Below are 26,903 nucleotides of genomic sequence, written 5' to 3' on the forward strand. Positions count from 1 at the left end.
TTTAGTATAACTTGGATGTCAAACTGGAAGAAAAGAACTCATTAGAAAGCCTTTACTAGTCTAAAAGCATTTCTGATAGAAACGTAAAAAAAAAAACCAACAAAAAAAACAAACCAAAAAAAACCCCAGGAAGCATGAGAGGGAGTTCACCGTGTGTCTGTGGGGGCTGTGTGTGTGTTGCTGAAATATTTCATATTTTTTCTTCAATCTGCAGGAATATTTTAAACTGTGTCCTGAAAACTTCAGAGATGAGGATGTCTATGTCTGCGAGTCACGTTATTCTGCGAAGACAAAATCTTTTAAAAAGATTAAACTGTGGACTATGCCTGTAAGCTCTGTAAGATTTGTCCCACGAGACGTGCCCCTGCCTGTGGTCCGTGTTGCTTCTGTGTTTGCTAATACAGACAAAGTAGATGAGGAGAAACACACTGAAACATTGGAGGACAGCAAGGTGGGAGAAAGTATCCTTCATCTTGAAAAGGTATGTAAGATAACAAGTGGAACATCAATTATGTTTGACAGATAAAGAATGACAAAATATGAGGCCTCATGACTTCGGTTTCACAGCATCCAGACACAATAAAATATAAATAAATATAATGTTTCTGTTATAAATTATGTTATACACATTTGTAAATAAATACAAACAAAATATAAATAGACTAAACAGAAAATAAACTGTGTACATATTTGCTAGATTCTACAAATGCTTTCTTGTGATCATGTGAAGGGGTTGGTTGGGTTTTTTTACCACTTCAGAAAATCACACTTTTAATGTAAAGCTTGCCTTAATCCTAAAGAATCAGTAGAACTAAATGTCTAGTTTTAGTTCATGGCAATGCTGAAATGCTTTATTATGTAGTATTTCAGTAAAATAGTAACTAGGCAGCAGTAAGCAATACGTAATATTCTGTTGTTTGTGACCTATTTATGGTTGATAACTGAGCAGTTTATTGTCGAAATACTTAAGAATATTTCTATCCAACATACTGGGTAAAATGGTTTATTTTATTGTATTTAGAGTCATAAAAGAAATAAATTTAAATAAATGTATTAAATTCAATTAAGTATATTAAATTGAATTAAATTTATCTAAAATAAATTTAGAACCATAAAAAAAAATAAACTGAGAGTTATAAAATAAATCCACATTACATTGAGTTCTCTAACAGAACCTCAGAACAGAATACCCAGCACACTCATTGTCAGCTTTAATCAGACACTTATTGTATATTACTGTATTTATTCGCATCATGACAAAAGAAGGAATTATTTCTGCCAAGAGGATGAAAACTTGTAGGGTCTTTTCCTTCCACACCATGGGGAGATAGCCCGTGTTTTCATTGGTTTTCTGAAATCCTAGACTAAAAGATCAAATGAGGCACAATGTGAGTTTTGACTAAAAAGTAAGAAATCAAATAGGGCAAGTGGTATGAATTTGCAAGCAATGCATGGAGTGTTCATATTATTGTATATGAGAGTTAAATCATTCAGTTTCTATGTATGTTAACTTGGCCATATACTCAGTTCTTGCCTCTTAAGCGTGTTATTGTCCTTTAAAACAAACCATCAAAACAAGCTGACAAGGCTTGGCTTGGCCAGTTAACTTTGAAGCAGTAGAACAAAAAAGGACCTGTAAATTACTGTTCTGGCAAAATTACAGCTTTGTGAAATAGGAAAGCTTGCGACATACATGGAGGGTATCTTTGGCTTTGCTATTTCATTTTTAAATTTCAAGGCCCCTCACTTTGGCATGCACAGCTCTGTTTAGTGTTTACCTATTGTTGGTAACATAAAAATAGAGCAAAGTCTTTTACTTGCACCTGGCATCTTTTTATTTATGTGTTTGGTTTTCCTTCTTCCACAAGTTCCTAAATGCATACTCTTCTGCAGGACAAAGAAGATGTTCCTGTAGAAATGTCCAATGGAGAACCTGGTTGCCATTACTTTGAACAGCTCTGCTACAATGATATGTGGCTTAAGGTTGGGGACTGTGTCTTCATAAAATCACATGGGTTAGTGCGACCTCGAGTAGGAAGGTGAGTGCAACTTCTTTATTTGCAGTTTATGTCTATAAAAATAACTTGGACAAAAGACGGGCTCGTTGCAAAGGGTATGAAAGAGGATGGGGAAAAAAAAAATCTTCTGAATGAAGCAAATGTTACAAGCTCTTAATAGATTGAGGTAGAAGTTTAGCCACCTAATAAAAAGGTGATGCAGTTGTACAGTTGGAGCAGGCTGTTCTTCTGTACTCGTTTTTTACTGACAGCCTTCCTGAACAACCTAGTGCATCCAGCTGTCTCATTTAGGATGGATGGCCCTTCGTTTCTGTCAGTGGTTTGGTTTTCTTTCCAGAATTGAAAAGATGTGGGTACGAGATGGAGCTGCATATTTCTTTGGTCCAATCTTTATACATCCTGAAGAAACTGAACATGAACCAACTAAAATGTTCTATAAGAAGGAAGTGTTTTTGAGTAACTTGGAGGAGACCTGTCCGATGACTTGCATTTTGGGTAATTATTAACAACTTTAAATCCAATGGACGCTCTTTTTCTTTTCCTATAGAATCTGAAGTGATTTATAGCTATGTGTAGGTTTGATTCCAAGTATGGTTTTTTCATATTGAGTGGGGGAGGAGAGATTATTCAGTCCATTTCTAACATGCATTCCTGATTTTGGGACCTGTAGTGAGAATTTTCACTATAAGGAAGCTTTCTTACAATAAGGGAATTACATGTATGATATCAAAGTGAACGTTGTTTGCAGCCAGAGAACATAAAACTCCATTATTCTCACTTATTAATGTAATTATTCCAGTATGTGTTACCTGGAAAGTTGGTCCAGAAGGCGGTTGAAATTTGGTTTGTTGCATGATGCTGACTATGTACTTCGTTTGTAGTAATGATGCTGTGCTAAATATAGTTAACTGACTAGTGGTCATGGGGTTTTGTTATTTTGCAGGTTTTCTCATTCTTTAAAAAAACCCAAAAGCTGTATTCAGTTTGTGTAGGTTTCTTGTGAGTGGCATTATTTAATAGGGATATCGATTGGTGTATTTTCTGTAGTTTCACCAAATACTGGCAATCTTCCAGACTTACGAGACTGGCAAAAACTTGAGTCTCCCCACTTTTTGTAAAATGTCTGCAAGCATGGCTGCCTTCTTACCCAACTCTTTCATTTCTGCAGGAAAGTGTGTGGTTCTGTCATTCAAAGACTTCCTCTCCTGCAGACCAACAGAAATCTCTGAAAATGATGTTTTTCTTTGTGAGAGCCGCTACAATGAAAGCGACAAACAAATGAAGAAATTCAAAGGGCTGAAGAGGTTTTCACTCTCTGCAAAAGTTGTAGATGACGAAATATACTATTTTAGGTAAAAATATGATGGGAATGAGGGGGTCACCTGCGCACTCTTCTGTATCATGGTGGACTGACTCTGGTTGGCAGCTAAGCCCATACCTAGCCACTTGCTTGCTCCACCACAGCAGGATGGGGGAGAGAATGGGAAGGACAAAAGGAAAAAAAACTCGTGGGTCAAGATAAAGGCAGTTTAATAATTGAAGCAAAGCTGCACACTCAAACAAAGCAGAATAAGGATTCACTACTTTCCATTGGCAGGCAGATGCTTTGCTGTTTCCTGGAAAGCAGGGCCTCAGCATGCGTAATGGTTACTTGGAAAGACAAACACCATAACCCTGAATGTCCCCTCTTTCTCCTCCCTTCCCCCAGCTTTTATTGCTAAGCACGATGTCATACGGTATGGAATATCACTTTGGTCAGTTTGGCTTAGCTGTCCTGGTTGTCTCCCCTCCCAACTCATTGTCCACCCCTAGCCTGCTTGCTGCAGGGGCAGAGTGGGAAAAAGAAAAGGCCTTGACCTTTGACAGTGAACCAACACTGTTCAGCAGTTAACTACAACATCAATGTGTTATCAACACTGTTGTGGTCACAAATCCAAAATACAGCACCATACGGGCTACTATGCAGAAAATTAACTCCATGCCAGCCAGACACAGTACGTATGTAAAAGTCATAGTTGTAGGAGAAGGTGAATTTTGACTAATCGCACTTTTGGGAAGAAGTCCAGATAACATCAGTCTTTTCATAGTCTTAATACCAGTGGATGTTTTCCTTTTCTTCTCCTGACTTTAGGAAAAGTCGTTACATTATCAGATTAGTATTTTAATGACATTCAAGAGAATTTACCAAAGTCCTCATTATGGGTTACAAATAGCTTTCCATTTGGTGAAGATTGGTATTAATAAAAATATTAAGTTCTAGCAAGTAAAATGTAAAATCTGAGGAAGGTGTGGTGTTAATTGCCTTCTATTGCAGAAGTGAAGTATTTGCTGCATTGAACTCCCCTTCTAACTTATAAAAAATTAAAAAATAATTTTAAAAAATCCTTGAAACAAGTGACTGAAATGAAACACTGCCCATAGACACTGAATGATTTCTGCTCAGTGTTCTGAAAGGAAGCACAGGCACATCCGGAGTCACCATTGTTTCCATGTTGTTCAATGATAAAGGAAGAAAAGTTGGTTTTCTCTTCAAAAATATATGCTATCTCCTGTAAAGTATGAGTGTATTCTTACCTGTTTTTTGTCTTCCTCCTTCACCTTTCAGAAAACCCATAGTTCCTCAGAAGGAACCATCTCCACTACTGGAAAAGAAGATTCAGCAGCTAGAAGCAAAATTTGCTGAGTTAGAAGGAGGTGATGAGGACATGGAAGAGATGGGAGAAGAGGAAGGTGATATGACTGAAACACCTTCTATGCCTCAGCTTCAGACCCCGTTAGCTAGTGAATTGGATATAATGCCTTATACTCCACCACAGGTGAGGATCTTCCTTGAGAAACCTTTAAACCTTTATATTCCACGTTCTTTCCCCAACCCAAATAAACAAAGAAACAGTAACATTTTATCCTATACACAGAAGAGATTTATACTTCAGTTTGTGAGTCTGTGGAATAAATTACACGGTACAGTTTTGGCATACCCAATACGATATCCAGGTGATATCTAAGTACATTAAAATATTTTTAAAGGAAATCATTCAGTTGAGGAAAATCTAGGGTACATTTTTATATGGTATGCTAACGTTATTTCTAATTAGTAGGTTTTCTATGATGCTTGTTCAGAAATATCAGATCCTTATATTAAATATAAAGTTGGGATTTAAGGGTTTAATTGTAATTCTCGATTTACCTAATGCACATTTTTAAGCTTCTCCTTACATTTTGAAAAAAGCTAGCATTTTGGGTGTTACAGTTTTGCTACTTTTTTAGAAAATGCTGTACATCATCCTCAAAGGAAAAAGAATAATCACTTTTTTAGCATTGAGTTACCATTCTTACTTGGAAATAAGAACTTGTTAAAAGAAGAACTCAATGTCCTAGAAGCTTTAGTATTAATTTGCTGATAAATGGATAGGAAGTAAAAGAGGAATCGTGTGTGGTCATATGCCACTTGAATGCAACATGAGTCATTGCAGCTACTTAAATGGGGGACTTTTGATCCCCTTCCCTCTCTTGCTGTGTTTCTTACACAAGTTCTGGTATTTATGTAACTGAATACTGAAGCAGGGTAAGGAACTGCTTTAACTAGAAATTAACCTAACCAAAAAAGTTTGTTTGCAACTGGATTAAACCCTTTATCTGTCTCATCACATTGCCACATCCAAGCTAATGCCAGCATTAAAGAGGCAATGGGAATGACCTGCTGGGAACAGGAGGGAGTTTCAGACACATTTGTAACCAGCAATATGGATTTCTGCTGGGTTACATTGACTGTGAAGTGACAACCTCACATCCTTTCTAGGATGTGACCCCTGGATAGAAATAACTGTCTTTGGATGTCATGAAGAAGAGTTGATGAAATTGAAAGCTTTAGCTTGGTTTGATTGTGATTTTTGCCATGTGGGCAGACCACCAAATGCATTTTCCTGTGCAAGGTTGTCTTGGTGCTATTGTTTTAATGTGCTGAATTTCATAAGTAGCATGAAAATTCTTGCAGAGTGTTACAAATAGAAAGCATGTTACCACCATTAACCACCTAATGTAACAGTTTAGGAAGGGGAAGGTTACTTTTTATAAATCAAAATATTACCATTGTTAAGCATGGCAGCTGCAAGCAGTTTAAATAGGGATCATTGGACATTAGAGATGTCCTCAAACTGCCTTCTGCGTCATTCACTGTCTTTCAATCTCTTTTGCTTTCTGTCTTCCTACATAGCTGTGTTTTGTTCAGATTCCCTTGAGAAGTTTTATTTAAATACTAATATAAAGTATCTCTTTAAAAAGCCAGCTTGATAGTTGCATTATTTTTAAATTTTTTTTTATTGTTTGTAATGGGACAGTCTTGCAGAGCTTTCAGGAGAACTAGTGAGAAGTAAGGCTCAGTGGATATATCCAACATGTGTGTATATACCTTTAGACAGCTGTGAACTCTGAAGTCTAGAACTTGAAGTGAAAAAAACCAAACCAACCCCCCCCCCCCGCCCCAAAACCCCAACAAATGAGGAAAACTGAAAAGGATCAATAGCAATGTATGCTAAGAAGTGAATGATGATACACAAGTGCCCTGGCAGATTTCTCATGTTGCTGATTTGGAAAGAACAGGCATGTTGTGTCTGAACTGGCATTCAGAGCACAATTTAACTGGTGGAGAGGTAACTAACATATAGGACAGAAATAAACTTTCTTCTTCAGATAATCTCTTCTATTTATGTCCCAAATGAAAAGTGTCTTTTTAAACAGAGCTCCTAGGTAAAAAGCATGTGTTTGCTTCACGTTCTCTTAAATGTATGGAATTTTATTTAGCAACTATTAAACCCCAAAACTTTTAAACTTTTTTTTTCTCCTGATAACAAAGCAGCTCTTATTACATCTAAGGGTAAAAGGAGTCAAGACAAGTGAATACGTGGTATTGTGGGGCTTGACAGATAGGTGGATGATGCTCTCCTGCTGCAGTTTGCTGTGAATCAAGTCAAACCTAAAAAAGAAAAAGATGTGCAACTTCGTTTTTTGCTTCAGCAATGTGGCTGAGAAAAGGAATAAGATGTGTCCTGGTTTACTTCTTCTCTTAATACATTTAAAACTGAATATGCAGTTACTCAACTCAAATAGAAAAGATTCTGTTCATTTACAAATGGTTGTATCGGAGATGTAGAAGAATGGAGAATACAAGAACCAAATTCAGAATTCTTACAGTTTCTCAAAGTCCTGTTTGCCCTCCCAAACTGATGGGTAGGCTTTTACATTAGATTACTGTTATCAAAAACTGTTGCAAACGCTGTAAAGGCAAAACCAGCTGATAAACTTGTAGCTATCTAAGTGCAGATGTCTAAGAGGCCACATATATCATTAGATTTTCCTGTTTCTAAATTGAGAACTCTGCATCTGTCAGTGTGGGCTTGCCTGAAAAGCCAGTATGAGTTGTACATGCCCTGTGTGTCATCCCAAAACCTGTGTGGACTTTTCTTCACTTCCTCCGTCTTAGAGACAAACCTAGAAGACTTCCTCCCAAAAAGACAAGTGTTGTCTTTAGGTTCATAATGAAGACATTAAGGGTGGATTGCCATTTGAAAATTAATACAGTGAAGTTTGAAGTAACATACAAGTATGCCTCAGTTTATCCAGTGCCTGGCTTAACTTGATGAGCAGGACTTTTTAGGCATCTTGGTATTGCTGAAGCTTTGTTTTCAGCTGAGAGAAGAGTATTGAACTGCAGGATCAAAATGGCAAGTAGAAGGAATGTTACGGATGTACGCACACTCAAATCCAACGAGTGTTAAAAGTCAGATTTATTCTTCAGTAGAAAAGTTAGTTAGAACTCCGGTAACAGTAGTGAACTACAGGCTCAGTGATGTAAGGGGAATTAGTACTACACAGCTGACTTAAGAATCCTTAAGATTCAAAAGTGATGACTCAAAATGTGCATATCACTCACCTAAAAGATGAGGGCTCTCTCCCTTGAGGGGTTACCTCAGGCGGTGCCCTGACCCAAGGGGGAGTCCCCGACTGCAGACCCGCTGCTCCGCGGAGGACTGATTCCCACATGTCCTCCAGTGGGACCCCATTTATACCCTTGTCGAATCTGATCTGTGGTCATTTTAATCCCTGTTGGCCAAGAAGGTCACCTCAGTGTACCTGGCACATCTTGATGGGCCAGTTCAAATTTCAACCTGCAGTCTCCAGGGTTTAGGGTTTTTTTTCCTCTTCTCCCTGCCTGGAAAAGTTTTATTTCTGGCTGGGGCGGGAGGGGGGCGGGGGTGAGTGTACTGCCACAAGGAGTTAGTAAAGTGGCCAGAATTTCAGGATAGGAAGAGAACAGTTGCATATATTTTTCTTTCCTTTTTTCCCCACCAGGTATTTGGAAACAATTACACTTTTCAAGATGGGAGAAATTCGTAATGTTCGGGATTATGAGAAGGGCCTTTTGAGGGTTTTGGTATGATGATACGTTTGTGGGCCTTGTTGATCAGAGTATGGGTGAATTATGGTCCCCTGTGACAAATATAGATGGAAGGAGCCTTCAAAAAGGGGGTTCCAGCTGTGGTGTCTCAGTGGTTGTCAGAATAGGTTAAATTTTTTGATGTCTGGAAACATCAAGGAGCTCTCAACGGGAGCATCCATGGTGGGAAAATCAAAGGAGCAGAATTTTTGTTATCCATTGTCGTGGTTTAACCCCAGCCAGCAACTAAGCACCACGCAGCCACTCACTCCTTTCCCTCACAGTGGGATGGGGGAGAGAATCGGAAGGGTAAAAGTGAGAAAACTCATGGGCTGAGATAAAGACAGTTTAATAGGTAAAGCAAAAGTTGCGCATGCAAGCAAAGCAAAACAAGGAATTCATTCACCATGTCCCGTCGGCAGGCAGGCATTCAGCCATCGCCAGGAAAGCAGGGCTCCATCCCGCATAACCATTACTTGGGAAGACAAAACGCCATAACTCCCAATGTCGCCCCTTCTTCTTCTCGCAGTAGAGCATGATGTCATATGGTCTAGAATATTGCTTTGGTCAGTTGGGGTCAGCTGTCCCAGCTGTGTCCCCTCCCAAATCCTTGTACCCCCCCAGCCTGCTCGCTGGTGGGGTGGGGTGAGAAACAGAAAAGGCCTTGACTCTGTGTAAGCACTGCTCAGCAGTAACTAAAACATCTCTGCATTATCAACACTGTTTTCAGCACATATCCAAAACATAGCCCCATGCTAGTGACTATGAAGAAAATTAACTCTATCCCAGCCAAAACCAGCACATCCATCAACATAAGAATGGGATGTGAACCTGTTGTGCAGGTAAACAGTGATCAGTAAAACTGGACTTTGGGTTTTTCAGGGAGAAATGCCTACTTACGTAATGAAAGGTGAACACTAGAGAGAAGGGGAAGTCTGGCAGGCAAAATAGAGAGTATTTAGGGTTGAGAAGAGTGGAAGGTGGAGCCAGGGGGGGTAGGGGTTGCAAAGGCCAAGGATGAAATGGGGAAGCATTTCCCTGATATGTGCAATGGTAAATAAAATGTTTTACTCAACTTGTGTTGGCAATATTTCTGAACAGCATAATGGATGAAATCTGTGACATAACACAATTACTTTTATTCTCTTCTGGCCTTCCAGAGAGTCACTTATTTGCTACTCAGCCTCCTTAGTCCTCTCGTTCAGTTTGAAATTATTTTAGCTAATAATAAGCATTTTGTGTTGTCTTGCAGAGAATTTTTTGAAGCCTCAATTATAAAGGTGGTATTATGTGTGGAAGGGTTGAAAAGCATCAGAATATCGTGGGAGTTTTTTTGTTTGGCTGGGTTTTTTTGCCTATGTACTTTTCATAAGTGTGTGTGTATGCTCTTGTCATGCATCACTAGATGCAGTCTCTCTTTAGGGGCTGTAAGGCTGGATGGTCCTTGTGCAAATATGTTCAAGAGAAATGCGGGAATATTTTAAAATACTGTTTCTTACAGCTTTGAATTTTGTATGTCGAGAAGCTTCTCTTTTGTACACTTGTGGTCATAACTGCTTTTTCTCACAGTCCACTCCCAAGTCTGTTAAGGGCAGCACCAAGAAGGAGGGATCAAAAAGGAAGATCAACATGAGTGGGTACATCTTATTTAGCAGCGAGATGAGAGCTGTGATTAAAGCTCAGCACCCAGACTACTCCTTTGGAGAGCTCAGCAGGCTTGTAGGAACTGAATGGAGAAACTTGGAAGCAACAAAGAAAGCAGAATATGAAGGTAAATAAAAACTAAGATGCTAAACTCTTTTCTGCTTTTTTTTCTTTCTCAACACGTTCACTACTGTTATTCAGATGACAGGTTTAATAAAAGAAGATATTTATGTTTGTGTTCTGGACGTACCTTAAAGAGAAGTTCATATTGAGAGATGACTGAAGAGGAGCAAAGCGCATGTTTAAGTTATGTAGTGCACAACTGATAATTTAAATGTCTTTGCCACAAATCACCAAATGAACAAAGACCAAGAAAATGGGGACAAAATTGGGAAGCCCCTGGGCTGGAAGTCAGTTGGAAAAATGGTTTGTGAAAGTTTCCTTAAAGGAGGACTGGGGGGGGAATTTTGGACAAGAAGCTCTTCAGAGCTGTAGTGGGCAGGTAAGAAGGCTTACAGCGGAGCGGGAAAAAATTAACAGTACTTAGAGTCCTAAAAAACTTTGGTAGAATAAAATCAAGGATACAGAATCTGTTATGATACTGTAAATATGCCCTATTGTTCAGTCACAGTATTAATCAACTGTTGTAACTGATTTTGTTGAGAGATTTCATATCCTGAAGTAAGCCTAGGAATATTTCATAGGCATGAGATACTTTAGACCTCTCTCCTCCTCGCTTTCTCTTCCTCCCCTCCTCGCTTTCTCTTCCTCCCCTCCTCGCTTTCTCTTCCTCCCCTCCTCGCTTTCTCTTCCTCCCCTCCTCGCTTTCTCTTCCTCCCCTCCTCGCTTTCTCTTCCTCCCCCCCTCGCTCTCGCTCTCTCTTCCCCCCCCCCCCCCTCTCTTCCTTCCCTCCCTTCCCTTCCTTCTGATATTGGTCATTGTGTTTCAACTTTATTTGATTAAAATAAAATACAATTGATCCTTAATAGCAGGCCCTTACCCAAGCCAAATACATTGGCTTAACATCCGTTACTACTCTAGTTAATAATGTGTCAACACTTCCAATATGAAAATGATACTTTTAAGCAACTGTTGCAGTTTTATTGGAAGAAAATGCTACTTTGGAAAGGAAAGTTTCAACACCCTGGAAAGTTATTGCCCAATTAAGTTATAACTTTGCTTCTTTAAAAATGAGATTTGATAGGTTTTCTGCATACTCATAACTTAAAGGCACCTTTGATCTTCAAACTAGAAGTTTGCATGCTATCACTTTCCACTCTCAGCCGCCTCAGTCCTTTCTGAATTTGCAGTAGTACCTCTTTGCAATTCTGGAGAGTGATACAGCACAACTCGGCTATGTGCAAGTTTTCTTTGCAAATGCTGTGAAGGGAAATGGTAATGCTCTTTCTTTGTGAAAGTACTATGGCCTTTTTTGCTGTCGTAGTTTCCTTTTACAGCCTTCTAGGTGCACATGGTATCTTTTTATAGACAGATCCCTCCTTACAGCCTAATTCTTAAGCAGTAAGATGGCTAGCATGTCATCACTTCCTAGCTTAGAGCAGCTTGATGTCTTGCACTTCTGCAGGAAGACATAGCTGTAATGTAACGGTAGCAACAGCGTCTGTCCACTGTGTTAATGGTGCCCTATGTGCTTCCATTTTAATCCTCTTTCTCAATTAAAATTTGCCAAAGCTTTTGGGTTTTGGGCTGCAGTTTCTCTGGCTTGGTGTCTGCCCAGAAGTAGACTTGCTTTCATTTGTTTTTGAGGGGTTGGGATGGGGTTACAAAGCGTCCAAACTGTGTTTGCTTACCATGTGTGAAAGGAGAGGAACTCCTCTCCTTTCACTGTGACGAGTCAAAATTCATATGTTTTCTAGTGTGGATGTGCACCAGGGAGAAGGGAACAGGCATGGTTTGACATCTCAGTGAAAAAGTGCCTCTCCATGTTCTGGTGAAAAGTATTTTGCATTTTAGATCCATTTTGACCTGCTGAAAATTTCATGTGCAGGGTAATAGTTGTTATTTTAGCAATAGTTGAGCAAAGAATAGGCTGCGTTGGAAATGCCTGCATGGCTAACTACACTGCGAAAGCTCCTCAAAATAAAATAAAATAATGCATGTGATTGAGGTAGAGGCCTGTTTTAAGGCAAAGCTCTGTTCAAAGCAGAAGGTCTCTTTCCTGTCTCTTGAGATGTGTTGGAAATGTTGTTTGAATGATCTTAAGTCCTGGCCTAAACGATTTAGGTTTAGTATTGAGTATTAAGGTGAATATGCAAGGCTGAACTTTTAGACACCTGCTACAGTTCACTTTGGCAGTGTTCTTTCATCTGTTAGTTCCATGGCAGTCATGGCATGGACAGAGGCTAGGTAAAACTCAAGTACTGTGCTATGTCAGGTCCTTCTTCAAAGCTCAGCACTCTGAAGTCTGATAAAGCTGAACACTTAACAGTAATTCTTCATTCATCAGAGTGTCTCCAGAACTTTTGCTTTTGTCTGACCATTTTTTTTAGCTGGCCAAAAGTAGGTGAGAGTCAGAACAGCTACTTCATCTTTTGCCCAAATGCTTGCTCTGCTCTGAAGAGGATTATTTCATTTTTCTGCTTCAGGATCTAGCTTTGAATGTCTTGTGTATTTTGTGCTCAATCACATATAAGTTCCCTGTAGTAAATTTAGGAGTTTCTGTGCGTCGTCATCTCTTCCTGAAATGACAGAAGTGAAAAGGAGGAAGGAAATGCTTTTGGAAATGAAACTGGTCTTTCAGTGTATGGAAGTAGTGCTAGAAGCTGCGCAAACAGGTTCTACAGGAGACAAACACGTGATAGACGTTCAAAGTTGTATACTAGACAAAACGAGTAACATTAGCAGGATGCATAACTTAATCTCCTTGATGAAATCCTTCTTAGCCTTTGTTTGACAGAGGACCTTGGTTGCTGTCTTAGTGGCAGTTTTCATCTTTCACCAACTGCAAGAGAACTTCTAGCCCTGCATTCACCGTTATTAAAATTTGCTGGAGATGTATGCTGCATTCATTTATTCTTTGTTGTTCCTTATTGCGTCAGTCAGATACAGTGTTCAGAGTAAACAAATCGGCAACTTGCATGCCCCCAAAGCACCTTGAGTGGGCATTCAGTATATCTCCTTTTTTTGTTTGGTTGGGTTTTGGTTTTTTTTCTTTCTTCTTCCCATGACCCTTTGCCCTTCCCTTAATAAAAAATTGTCCTCTGGTCAGATTCCCTTGCAGTAGATCTTTTGTTCTTGCAGTCACAGTGAGAAACTTGATTGAGATAATGACCAGATTCATCGTACAAAGGACACACATGACCTCCAGTGAGCAGCACAATGTGAGTTAGACATCTTCAGCAAAAAAAAAAAAAAAAAATAGCTCAAAGGGGACTAAATGGGGAAAATTACAGAAAGAGGCAGAGAAAAATATTTTTGGTTCATCAAACTGCTGCTTGTTATGTTCCAAACACTAAGGACCTATCTACACTAGGGAAACTTTGCAAATGCTTCCCGACTTTGCCATCACTTTTCAGCTGCATCAGTAGTAAAATATGTGGGGAGCCCAAGAATAAACGGGCTACCGGCTGGCACTGTTATCTGCTATTTGCTTCTTACTTCAGGGCACGTCTGGTAGACATGGTGCTTAAAATTCCCGCAGCAGCTAGTAGTGGATCTATGTGAAAGCTGCCAGCCTTGGCTGCAACTGGTTTAGCTGAGCCAGTGGTGTCAAAAGAGGGAATGTTTTGCCATGTTCTCCTAGTGTGGACCGAGCCTAGTGCTGGACTGCTGCTTCATGTTGGTAACACTGGTGTTATTATCAAATTTGTTCTTTGACTTTTTAAATTTTTATTTTATTATTTATTTTTATTTTTTTTTTAGAAAGAGATAAAACTTTGTGGAATATTTTTCATGAAAGGTTCTCTAAAAGTCTTAGCTGCGGCCACATGAAATCAAATCATATGCTGTATAAAAAGATTCATCTGTTCTACTTTATATTTGACTAAACTATGCCAGTGTTTGACTAGTCCTTTTTAATGAACAGATAATATTTTGAAATTCTGGGTTACAAAACAGAACTGAAAATCTAAAATACTTTTACAGAGCGGGCAGCTAAAGTTGCTGAGCAGCAGGAGAGAGAGCGAGCAGCACAGCAGCAGAATTCCTCCCCCCGGGCAGGCACTCCTGTCGGGGCTCTTATGGGGGTGGTGCCGCCACCAACACCAATGGGAATGCTCAATCAGCAGTTGACACCCGTTGCAGGTAAAACGTAGGAGCTATGACCATTTTTTCCTCATCCACTATATCAATCCCCTTCATAACTCTGAACACTCTCTTGGGTCACTTTGTTCTTACGGAAGAAAAAGCTCAACCTCTTCAGTCTTTCTTCATAATGAATATACATAACTGCAGCAGTAGCCTGGTAGTCCCACGTTACTTGCTCCAATAGTGAATAGCCTGTTGAAAATGCAGGGGGAAAAGGGTCCTCCTTGTACGGTAGTCCTGTTCTGTTTGTGTGCAGTCGTGTTTATTCACTCTACTTTGAGAGTTCATGTTTAGCCCTGCTATGGCAGGAGGGGAGCAAGCTAAATACTCTTCTAGTGCATGCAGCATTAGTGGAAGTGGTAAAGTAGGAGGCAAATTATTATTATATTTTTTTATTGTCAGGAAGGTGAGAGGCAAACAGAATCCGAACCAGATTTTAAATCCAAGCAAAAGCTTTACAGAATTGCTGATTAGACACTGGTAAGCAGAGCAGACTAGGATCTAGAGCCATTGCAGAAAAAAATACGAAATGCCAACATTGCTAGTTTTCTCAGGTGATTTTTCAGAATAGAGCTGAGCTTGGAAAACTTTTCCACAAGGTCCCTGTTGCTGGGTGTTGTGCTTGTTACCAGTTGTAATCTGACTTGAGTTCATAGGGAATATGCTCAGAGCAAGTATCTTCAGGATCAGATCTGAAGACAATGTAGTCCACTGGAGATTCTTGTATGGGAATCAGCCATATGCTGGTGAGAAAATTAATTAGGTATGACCTGATAGGTTGTTTTCCTTCTCCCATTTCTAATCAAAATAATTAGATTACTTCAGTCAAGGTCAAAATAGTGCCAAGTAGGTAAAAATTAGTATCTGGAGGGTTTTTGTTTGAGTTTTGGGGTTTTTTAACTTTCCCTTAAGGCATTCCAATTATTCCATTTATTCTTTTGTCATTTTTCTTTTTCTTTCCCGTCTCACAGGCTGTGGCCATATTTAGAGCTGAGAGCCTGAAGCATTTTTCATCACGGTCTCTAAATCCCTTTTCAGTAAATAGGCTGTATGGATGTTTAAACTGAAGGCACATTCCTTATTTGGTTCATGGTCTCCTGATTACAAAGCATTTGTTTACGCTGAGTTGTATTTTTCTTTTGTTTTTTTCACTTTGTTCTTGATAATTTTCCTCTGAACTGTTTGCAGTTGGTGTGTGTTTGTGTGTGTGTACACATACCTGTGCATATATTAAGAAAAGGAAAAAAAAAAAAAAAAGAGTTCTGCAGTGATCTCTTTTTTGAGTAACCTACTTCAATCTAGAATATGTAGAAATGTCATCCTCTTGTGGTTGTGTTTTCTTGGTTTGGTTCTTAGTTTTTTGTCACTGAGTCACATTTCCAATTTTTTTGGAGGTAGGTGTAGGTGAGCATTAATACTTATTATTAACACTTTCTTAAAACTTTTCCAAAAATGTGCATTCTGCAAACTACACATGCTAACTTACTTCCTGCGGCAGCCTCCTCAAAAGCAAACCTGTATTTAAGACCATCATCTTATTCAAGCAGTTAGACATTCAAGTCTCTTCACTTTAGCATTGTGAAATACTTCCTTAAAGTAGATGATCAAGTGGATCTTTTTAAACTCTTTCTATTTTTATGGCCCATTTGAAAAACACAGTCTTTCATCTTTTGGTTTCCACAAGTCTTACTTAGAAGTATCTTATTCTGTTGAGACCTCTTTCACATCCTCCTCCATCATTTGATTGCTTTTCTCTAGTTCAGAGAAATTCTCCACAGAAGTTCATAGAACTTCTTTATGACCAAGAAATGTGGATGCCTTCTGAGATGCATTTCTCTTAGCGTGCAGCGCTCTAGTTTCTTGTAAATTCAGGCATTACAAAAGTTTATTTAATCTTACATTGTTATAGTAAAAATGGGAGAACAAGTAATTTGAGAGACATCATAAATCATAGCTGTGGGAGCTGGAAATAGTTTGCCCATGTTTACTCGTTTAAAACCAAAGTGGTAACTCATACATGGGGTATGAAAGTCGCTGCTCTTAGAACCTTGTGATAAGCTACAAGAACTGTCTTCTCATGGGGATTTGATGATAACTTTATTAATGCAGCCAGTTTTTGAGTGAGTATTTTATTTGGAAATGTAGAAATGAGCTTTCATGATTGATAAATATGGGTTTGTTTCATTGGAGGATTTTTGGTTTGTTTGTTTTAAAGCTTCAGAAGTGTATGTAAATGCATTGAAGAAGTGATTGTAGCTCAGAGTGCACTGGAAGTACCAGGCAGTAGCTACAGTGAAAGCCCTTTATTCTAGGGATGCTTTTTGTTTTTCTTCTTTTACTTTTTCCATTAGAAATATGGATTTCACTACATTAATAAAGAGGTACAGATGACGCTCTAGTTATTTGAAATAGAGACTTAAGACCTATTTAATAAGTGTCAGTCTAGGTGTCCTGTGGAAAATGGAAGTTTGAGGGAGATCAGTTCTTTATTTTCTCATTGTTTGATCCATGTAAAGCTTTTGGAATTTCAGGTTTCTCACCTTTGTAACTCTTCCTGAGGAAGTGACAAACTGAGCTTGTATTTTGGAGCTGCTTGATCTGTTTTGATCCTGAGCTTGTGACAGCTTTGTTTTCAGTCAGAGCTGGTGTGAGTTTTTGGCCAGTCTTATTCCAGAAATCCCTGTTCTGAAAGTTTCTTTTATGAGTTACTGGGAGTATGGCAAAGACTCAGTAGGTGGTTTCTTGGAACAGACTATAGAAGCCCCAGCAATTTTGCATTTCTAAACTTACCTCATCTCTCTAGACCTGCTTCTGTCCTCTGTCATCTTTTCATTGTCTTTCCAACCCCCTTCCTTGGTTACCTGACAACACATCCATTTAAATTAAAAAGCCTAGAAAACAGGCAAGGGACAAGCAAGTTACATTCCAGGACCTAATAAACATAGTGCAGTTATATTGTGTAGGTTCACCTCATGGATAGAAGCAAACCTGAGCTGAAACCAGAATAAGCTCCAAATTGTCTTCCCTGACGTGCAGAAAACTAAATTTATGAGCAGCAGCACAATACTGTCTTCATTGTATCATTGATTTTCCTATAAAGACACCTTGAAGACATTGAAATTCTGTGAGGAACTGCAGGTGCTCCTTTTAAGTCCTTTTACTTCGGTCTAGTGCTGTCAGTGTAAGTCACTGCAGCCCTGCACATCCTGTGCTGTCAGGTTTAAAATTCGCGTTACTTCCTTAGTTCATACTGGAGATGGTTTAATAAAAATCACCTGTCACTGCCGGTAGTTTTAAGTATGTGAATGTTGTAGGGCTTTTGTGTGTGTAATTTTGCATATACGCTGCAGAAAAATGTATAGGTTTTTATTTTTGTTCCAGTTGGGTTTGGTCTCTGAGCTAGCCCATGTAGCAGGGCCATACGTGAAGCTTGTGTAGTTAGTGTTGTGTTTGTAATCTGTATGCAGATGGCAGAGCTTTGAGCTGTATTAAAATTGCTTGCATTAGTAACATTTAATTGTGGCTGAATTTATTCCTTGTGTTAACGTATCTGAATATTCAGCATTTATTGCCCCATGAGAAACATACAAATACACTAAATACTAATTCATCAAAAGAATAGTGTTTTGTATTTATAACTTTATTTTTAATTTTTGTTCATTTTTGCAAGATACTAATTGTAGTATTGTCTTGCTGTACTAAAGGTGCTTTTTTTTTTTTATTATTTTGTGGATAGTGCATGTCTTACTGTGTAGATCATATTGCATGTTATTGATGCATGTTTGAAATTTGTTGTGTCCTTCAAGGCATGATAAGTGGCTATCCACCGGTGCTGCCACCTTTGCAGGGCCCAGTTGATGGCATTGTTAGCATGGGCAGCATGCAGCCACTTCACCCAGGGGTGCCCCCACCCCACCAACTTCCGCCAGGTATGCCAGGCATCCCAGGCATCCCACCACCCGGTAAGAATGTCATCCTCATTCGCTCCTTGTTTCATTTTCATGTACTTGCCGTTTAACCAGTTGTAACAGAGATTATCTGCGGCTTGTTTTGGTCATAGCTTTTGTTTCTGAACATTGCAGGTTTGTTTAGTTGCAGCGCATACAGTGCACTGCTGAATATATGAGATACGTGCAAAACGTTGACAGAGCAGCATGTCCAGTAAACTGGCAGGGAAAAGTTACTGGAGAAATGTGATGCTGCTCCAGCAGTAGTTTTGCTCCAGCCAAAAAACTTGACAATTGTGCTTGAGTTTATCAGAGGTCTGAAAAGCTGAAATCAATCTATTCATATTCTTATGTCATTTGAATAGCGTCCTTCCACTCTTTCTTTTCTTATTTAAAGTGGGCTTATAAATGAAATTTATTGCTCTCATTCCTTATCGAACTCTTTTTTCAGTATGTTAATCAGTAGTCAGACTACCCTTAAATGAACCTGGTCATGTAAGACCCCTTGGCCCTTGGAGCACTGACATATGTTATTATAAAACAGTGTTCAGATTAAACATTGTTGGCAGAATAATAACTGGAAATACTTGGTGATGAAGTGAACTCAGTATACTGTTGTGGCCAAATTTTGAATCGATTTTTGAGAGCATATCTACTACATGTTTGCTTTTTTTTTTTTTTACACACTTTTGTTGAGAAGTGAGACTGAATGAAGCATAAACATTTTTCCAGTGTTAATCCCATTAACAAGTACCCATTATGGGGAAAAATGTTCATCTGCCTTCTCATCCTGTTTTCTGTGGATTCTTTCCGTTTTTACCTCTGATAACTCATGTGTCTGTTTAAAAGATGTGCATCCCACATGTTCAGCAGTTAAACAAGCTGTGGACAAAAGTGGTCTCATTTGCCTCTCCTTACCCCACTTGCAACTGTGTTTATCAGAAGCTCTGTTAAGACTATCTGTGTGTAAATTGGTTTGGTTTTTTTTTTTTCATTTGTTTGTTTGCTTGTTTTTTAAAAAAAATCCATTAGGTGTGCAGCTTGCAGCTTTGCTGGTATGTATGATTCACCATAATGTCATGTAGAGGGAGTAGGAAAATAGCTGTGTGTCTGTGAGCCTGTCCCCGACTCACCAAGGCAGCGACATTTAGCACACATCAGCAACATACAAAAATGTTTGGGAGGCGAATCCAGGACAATGCATTTCTTTGAAGAGTTTTTCCAACTGGAGAAGTGGGCTGCGTGTATGATGTTTAAAACGGAGAGGATATGGATTAGGGAAAAAACAATGCCTGGGAATGGAGGACCACATGTGAAGTGGTGCTAAATGAGGCTGGGTGGGCTAAGGGTGAAGCCATGCTCTGATACTGGAAAGGTGGGGTTGCCCTCCTCCAGACCTCTTTGCTTTGTACCAAAAAAATCCGTGCCACAACTTGTGTTACCAACGTTTTTCCCAACTTCTGACTTGCTGTTAGTACAGATGCATTTAAAATGGGGGCTGTGATCAAGTGGAAAATGCATTCAAAATGTGCTTTAGTGTGCAAAATGCTGTGGCACATCTTTTGATCACTGATATAGAAACCTGCATGCAAATTAAACCCTCAGGAAGAGCACAGTTAATTTGCAGCTTTTCCAATGAATGAATATGAGAAGTGGCATAAACAGTAGGAAACGCAGCAGCACACGCAACTTTTCAGATGAAAGCATCTGTATGTGAAATATCAGGAACTGCATGACTCTTACGTAGATTTATAGATTTTTGTATGTAAGACTGACATGGGTGTTTTCTGCTGCACTCTGTGCAATAGCGAAAAGTCTCAATATGTTTGAGAAAAACTAACAGTTTTTATTTTTTTGAAATTTATTTCAAATGTTCATCGGTCTTATATGTAAGACTATTAAAGCTTAACCTGCAAGTTACGTTTTATGTGAGTGAGATCTAACAGAATTTGTGCAATGGCTTGAATTTCCTCCTGCTGTGAATGTATTTTATAAAACTGAACACAAGGAAATGTTAAATGTTGCTAAAGCAAATCAGCATTTCCTTTCTTAAAGGATTCCAGGAAGATCCTGTCAAGCCAAAGGCATATATTATAAATGAAAAGATTTAGTCAGGCAATGACTAAGTAACGTCAAAAAAACCTGAAAACCAAAAATTATTCACTTTGCATTTATTTAATTAAATTAATTCAACAGGCCACATATCGATGTTTGGTGGGGTAGTTGTCATGTTGGCTTTTTTTTTGTTTTTCATTCAGAATCTTCTAAAGTGTTGTTTTTACTGGGGGAGAGGGGGATATTTGAATGTCGTACATCTGCTTAAAATAACTGTGAGCAATGATATCAAAGTATAAATTCTTACTATAGAAGACGAAAGAGGTATTTGTTACTGCTCTGAAATAAGACCAATTATTTTATATTTTGGAATATAGGTGTTATAGGCCAAAATGTGTCCCCCATGGTAGGCACTCCAGCACCCGGAGCAAGTCCTTTTGGACAGCAGGTGAGTATTTTTTGCATTATTTATGAGGCTCTAGGGCTCTGAATTAGCATTTGAACAACGTCTGTCTGTCGTGGTTTAACCCCAGTCAGCAACTAAGCACCACGCAGCTGCTCACTCACTCCCCTCCCCCCTGCAGTGGGATGGGGGAGAAAATCGGGAAAAGAATTAAAGCTCGTGGGTTGAGATAAGAACGGTTTAATAGAACAGAAGAAACTAATAATGATAATGATAACACTAATAAAATGACAATAGTAATAATAAAAGGATTAGAATATACAAGTGATGCACAATGCAATTGCTCACCACCTGCTGATCGACACCCAGTTAGTCCCCGAGCGGCGATTCCCCCCACCCCCACTCCCCCCAGTTTATATATTAGATATGACGTCACATGGTATGGAATACCCCGTTGGCCACTTTGGGTCAGCTGCCCTGGCTGTGTCCTGTGCCAACTTCTTGTTCCCTTCCAGCTTTCTTGCTGGCTGGGCATCAGAAGCTGAAAAATCCTTGACTTTAGACTAAATATTACTTGGCAACAACTGAAAACATCAGTGTTACCAACATTCTTCTCATACCTAACTCAAAAACATAGCACTATACCAGCTACTAGGAAGACAATTAACTCTATCCCAGCTGAAACCAGGACAGTATCTCACTTATAACCTGTAGGGGTGCATATAGCCCAGGGACAGCATAAATGAAATGTACACCGATGTATTTAGAACCAGTTAATATCTTACACTCAAAGTGTATGTCGGTATTTGTTGGTTGAATTGTTATTAGACTAATTAGGTTCTGTCCAGTGGGATAACTTCTGCAGTGTAAGCAAGACAGTGTTTTGTTTTGTTTTCCTTCTACTGAAGACGAGTCATTTCAATACACTGTTAAACTGCTGGTAATTTAGGTTTTGCATGCTTCAGTGATGCACAGAGGACGCTGTCCACTTTCTCAGCCGTTGATGAGTGGGTAAAAACTGTTTTGTTTGCTCCTGTATTTCACGAACTGATGAAGCAGACGTTCATTGGCAGTTCAGAATTTGTGAGTTTGGATAACAGTGATGATCAGATGTTTCTTCTCAGAGATTAACACAGATTAAGTATTCAGCACATTTCCAATTTTATTGACTAAATTTTTGCATCATAAAGAGAAGTGTGATTTTGGCTAGAGGGTGTAAAGAAAACCAGAAGTTGAGTGAGAAAGTAGTGAAGTGTATATGTCATGACACTTGAGTTATTCCAGACCACAGGATATCTCTGCTAAGAGTTCTCAGTACTGCTACTTAATCACAATGGTGGGAATTCTTCTGTGTGACTGTGGGGTTTTTTTGTGTGCCTGCGATTTTTGCCTGACAGTGATTAGCATTTATTTTGTGGAAGTATCCCAGTTGTCCAAGGATCAGGGTCAATTTGGATTAGATGTTTTAGATATAAACCCCACACTTCACAGACCACACAGTTTCTGATCAAATTAGAGAAAGCATGAAATAAAAAGGAGGCAAAAGGAGTAATTAAGATTAATAGGAGAGAGGAGAAATGCTGATAGTAATCAGAGTATGTTTACATAGATTAGAAATATGAACAATGTTGTCTGTTAAATACGGATATGGTTTGTTTGCACTTCTCTCTGTGCATCTCACTGACCCCAATAGATAACCCTGGCTGAAGTGGGTGTCCTCCAGGGCAATTTTCTTATGCCTTTGCTCATAACCTGTTTTGAAGCTCCATTGTATGAGGATGACCTGATGCACACATGTGAACCGGCTTCCCTGCAATTCCCTGAAATGTGATCTCTCCATTACTTTGTCATTGTAGATAGGAATCCTTGGCCCACCAGGACAGCAGGCGCCGCCTCCGTATCCCGGCCAGAGCCCAGCAAGTCAGCCAGTTATTCAGCAGCCCACAACTCCCATGTTCGTCTCCCCTCCACCAAAGACACAGAGGCTTCTTCATTCTGAAGCGTATCTGAAATATATTGAGGGGCTTAGTGCTGAATCAAATAGTATTAGCAAGTGGGACCAGACCCTTGCAGGTAAGGCTTTTGATAGAGTGGAACGTTTCCAGACAGAACACACTTCTTCGTAACCATTAATATCTTTTGCTTTTATGAAAAATGCTAAATAAATCTGCTGCTTACTTAATAAAATGTACACATGCAAGTAATTATTAAAAACAAATCAACAGAATGGGAATATATATGTTATCGGTAGGCTAATTCCATCGATGTTGTATAAATCTAAGAATCAATTGTATGGGCTTAAATACTAGGAGTATTTAAGTTATATACAGTTATACTGTAGAATTACATTCAGCTTTTTCTAGAAAAATTGTGGTAAATATCAAAGCCAGTAGATAATTGGACCATTTCTTGACCTTCCAGCACGAAGACGAGATGTCCACTTATCAAAAGAACAAGAGAGCCGACTCCCTTCACACTGGTTGAAGAGTAAAGGGGCTCATACCACAATGGCTGATGCATTATGGCGTCTGCGAGACTTGATGCTACGAGACACCCTTAATATCCGTCAGGCATACAACATAGAAAATGTTTAGTCGCATAATTGCTTCTTTCTTTGATACCGGCATATAAGGAGTTTTGTGGAACAATAGCTGTTTTAGTTACTGGGTGGGAAGAGATAACCAACAATAATTTGTATTGCATTTTACTGTACATTGCAAGACCATTTTTATATAAGGACACTTTTAATAAGCATATTTCACTTTTTGTTATATTAAGTTGACTTTATCAAATACACGGATTTTTGCATATGTTTCCTTTGTTTGAAAGGCGATTTCATAATTGGTTAAGTGTAGTCAAGGATTCATCTTTCTTATACTTTATTGCTGAGAATCAGATGCCATTGTTTTTATATAAAAGAAGAAAAAAGAAAACAAAGTATTTACAGATTGATACAGTGGAATGTGAAATTAGTCATAGTTTACATCTTAGAAGAATGTGTGTACATGTGCTTGTGTGTGCTAGCCACTTCCAGCAGAAATCTTGCTTGGATGTGAACAGGGAGGATCTCTTAAAAGAAGCTAAAGGTAAGATGTGCATTGATGCTAGGGAAAAATGACATTTCAAGTCAATACTGAGGCAGCTGAGTGGGCCACAGCAATCATGGAAGTGCTAGTGTGGACAGGACAAGGGTGTCTTGACCACTAATGTTGTCCAGTCCTGTCCAGTTGTGTAGCCAAGGCCGTTGCGATCCTAAATCAGTAACAGAATACATGTGCTGGCATGTGCTTAGAAGGTGAAATGTTTCATCTACTGTGACCTGTGTTGGGGGTTCTGTGATGTCCCTAACACCGAGCAGTGGGAAAGGGAAGCTTCCTCCCTAAGCAATTCCGTCTGCATGTGGGAGAGGCATGCAGAACTTCGAACCAGTTCAGGTCTTGAAAGGTAAGTTAGAGGAGAAGAAAAGTTGTTTTGTTAGTGAAGTAACATGATGTTTTTAAATTCACACATATTCTGTTAATGATTGGGCATTGTAAGACGTTTTTATATGCTTTCTTTAAGTGTATTGATTCACCTTAATGAAAGTTTTGCAATGCAAAATTTGACACTTAACTTTAAAGTTAAATACTACTGTACGGTATGTGTAAGTTCAGCATAGCGAGTATGTTGGAGAAATAGAGTACTTGCATTGCAGCCTTCAGAGGGTTTGGGGGTTTTTTGTTTTGTTTTGGTTTGGGTTTTTTTAAGTTAAGTAAGGTAGGTGTAGACTCTTGCCAAATTTCAGGTTGTGGCTGCCTTCTGCTAAAGACTTATCTGTCCTCGTAACTAACCAACCTTTCAGACTGCAAAGGTATTTGTTTAAAGGTAAATCCTTTAACGTATTTAATTTTAGAAAAAGAATTAATACTTCTGGATTGCATTAAGTAACTGGGAAAGCTCTATTAATTTGCAAAAATTGTTGGCAGGAACGTGGTCACTGCAACTCAGTCCAAAAGAACTGATTTACTGATACACTTCATCTTACTGCTAGAGATGTTCATGTGGAAATGTTTTTTAAAGTCTAATAGTACAGAACACTTTCATTTCAGTATATTTGGCAGAAGGTTAAATATTTTTCTTCAAATACTGGATATCTTGGGTTTTGTTTTGCTGATGTAATTAATACCGATGAGGGAAGTGACGTGCAAGTATGAACTGTTACTTAATTTTACTGGCTAATTCCTCTCCCTCTCCTATTGCAATCCTCCAGTCATTGCACAGAAAACCATGTAATTACAAATAGGCACTTAAGGACAGTTTAGGTCAGATGTGCAATGGACGTGAAGAAAATGGAATTAAGCAACATATAGGGAAATTACAATTTTGAACTCTACAAGTAGCACACCTGTGGTACAGAAATTCTTTACTGGCCTTTGTAAATTATCAATTTTATTTAATAAAGTAGAAACTGAATAGTCTTAGACCACCCCCATATATACAGTATCATCTTAAAATGTGATTAAATTACCGTAGGCTTTGCAATTTTTAGCCACAAAGACGGGACGTTGAAGCGAATCAGGCAGCAAATCCTAGTTTTTGAGTATTTGGAACTATCAATGATTGTACTAATACACCACCAGATTCTCCTACTTCTCAGCATTAACAAAAATTACACCAAAGAACCTGGGATGGATTTTAGTTAAGTTATTGTTTTATTTATTTTCTTTTGAGGACTGGATGGGACTCCCTTTGGAGCCTGTATAACTCAGATGTTTAATTTATCTGAAGGTCAGTGATGAGCAGACTTGCAGCACTGGCTCTCTCCTGCCCGAGCAGCTGAAGCTCTACTTTCGCTGCTCTTTCCGGCCCAGGAGCAAGAGATTGGAAGTGCAAACGAAACCTGGGTCCTCCCGCAAGGCAGTGCAGAGCACTACCACTAAGCCACTGGGCTGGCCCTAATCAATTATTTTAAGCTTTGTTTATTTATTTCAAAATCATGCCTCTGTATATTGGAGGCATTTCAGTCGATTGCAGTAAAATTTAGGATATAATGGCTACAGTCTAGAATTCAAAACCAGCAAAAGAAACTGTTTTCTGACTCTGGTTTAAAAAAAAAAAAAAAGACACGTCTGTCTGTCTTTCTCTTTCTCTCTCTTTGTGGGTGTTTGAACCCCTCATTTGTTTTCCACTGCCGTTCATTGTACTGGCGTGAACAAAACTTTCATATTAAAATAAAAGTATGTATGGGAAATGGTTGGCTTCTGTGAGAGTGGAAAACAGATTAATCTAGGACCGGTATTTTCATAAACCAGTTGGAGGTGACTAATAATAATTTGTTCTCTTCCTCAGTCCTTCCCTTCCATGAGAAAATTTACTGTTTGTGTAAAAATACAAAACGTTGATGTTGGTGACTTTTTTTTTTTTTTTTCAGCGTATGTTTTCGGACCTGGTTAATCCATGCTTGGCTTTTCATTAGATCTTGTACTCCTGAAGGTTAAGCTGCTAACCAGGTTTATAACATGTATGTACCATCACTTTGTTTACCTGAGTCTTTTTAATTTGAATAAAAATAGTTTGCAAAGTGTTTTGGATTAACCAGGTTTGAGTCTCCCATCAAGACTTTTGTTAGGATTTTATTTCAAGTAATTCTGGCTGTTGCTGATCCAGATTTTATTAAGTCCTTGGTACATGCATGCTTGTGCGTGGGTAAAGAATCCTTTTTATATTGTCCTGTGTATTTCAAGAGGTGCCTGGTAGGTAATAAGAACAGTGATGCTGAAAAATATGGTTGAAAATTGAGCCATAAGGAGCATGAACAGTTAAACCTTGAAAAATATGTGACGCATTGGGAACAAGCTGAGTGGAGATGATAAGATTCGGTCAGGCCCAGATGCCCCACATTAATTGCTTTGAAAATAAACAGCAAGCCTTAATTTCATACTGGAAGCTAACCTGGTTCAGGACTGTCTTTTATGTAGCTGTGTAATAAAGGAAATTAGAACAGTAATATGGAAAAAGCATCTTTTACACAATAAAATTAGAAACCAGGATAGAAATTTTCTTTAATACCAGAAACTGCAAGAAAAATTAAGCAATAGCAACCTCTTAAGTCTCAAGGTGCCTCTGCCATAAAATTTACAAAGAGGTATTTAAACAAC

General features: G+C 38.8%; 1 protein-coding gene across 17 annotated transcripts in view; it reads left to right on the top strand.

The window, feature by feature from the left end:
* The window catches only part of PBRM1 (polybromo 1), a 69,457-nt gene extending 43,117 nt beyond the window's left edge, over positions 1 to 26,340 (top strand). For 10 of the 17 annotated variants that reach the window (XM_052777415.1, XM_052777414.1, XM_052777408.1 and 7 more), the window contains 11 exons: positions 215 to 481; positions 1,894 to 2,039; positions 2,356 to 2,513; positions 3,187 to 3,370; positions 4,624 to 4,834; positions 10,021 to 10,222; positions 14,200 to 14,358; positions 18,168 to 18,323; positions 20,741 to 20,811; positions 22,623 to 22,839; positions 23,188 to 26,340. In XM_052777415.1, the coding sequence (XP_052633375.1) occupies positions 215 to 481; positions 1,894 to 2,039; positions 2,356 to 2,513; positions 3,187 to 3,370; positions 4,624 to 4,834; positions 10,021 to 10,222; positions 14,200 to 14,358; positions 18,168 to 18,323; positions 20,741 to 20,811; positions 22,623 to 22,839; positions 23,188 to 23,360 (1,944 nt within the window). In that variant the 3' untranslated portion in view covers positions 23,361 to 26,340. The remainder of the gene's footprint in view (positions 1 to 214; positions 482 to 1,893; positions 2,040 to 2,355; positions 2,514 to 3,186; positions 3,371 to 4,623; positions 4,835 to 10,020; positions 10,223 to 14,199; positions 14,359 to 18,167; positions 18,324 to 20,740; positions 20,812 to 22,622; positions 22,840 to 23,187) is intronic. The other 7 variants (XM_052777421.1, XM_052777422.1, XM_052777425.1 and 4 more) reach the window with 2 other exon arrangements.
* Positions 26,341 to 26,903: the final 563 nt, after the last annotated feature.

This window comes from Harpia harpyja, chromosome Z (genome assembly GCF_026419915.1).
Source record: "Harpia harpyja isolate bHarHar1 chromosome Z, bHarHar1 primary haplotype, whole genome shotgun sequence".
Lineage (NCBI taxonomy): Eukaryota > Metazoa > Chordata > Aves > Accipitriformes > Accipitridae > Harpia > Harpia harpyja.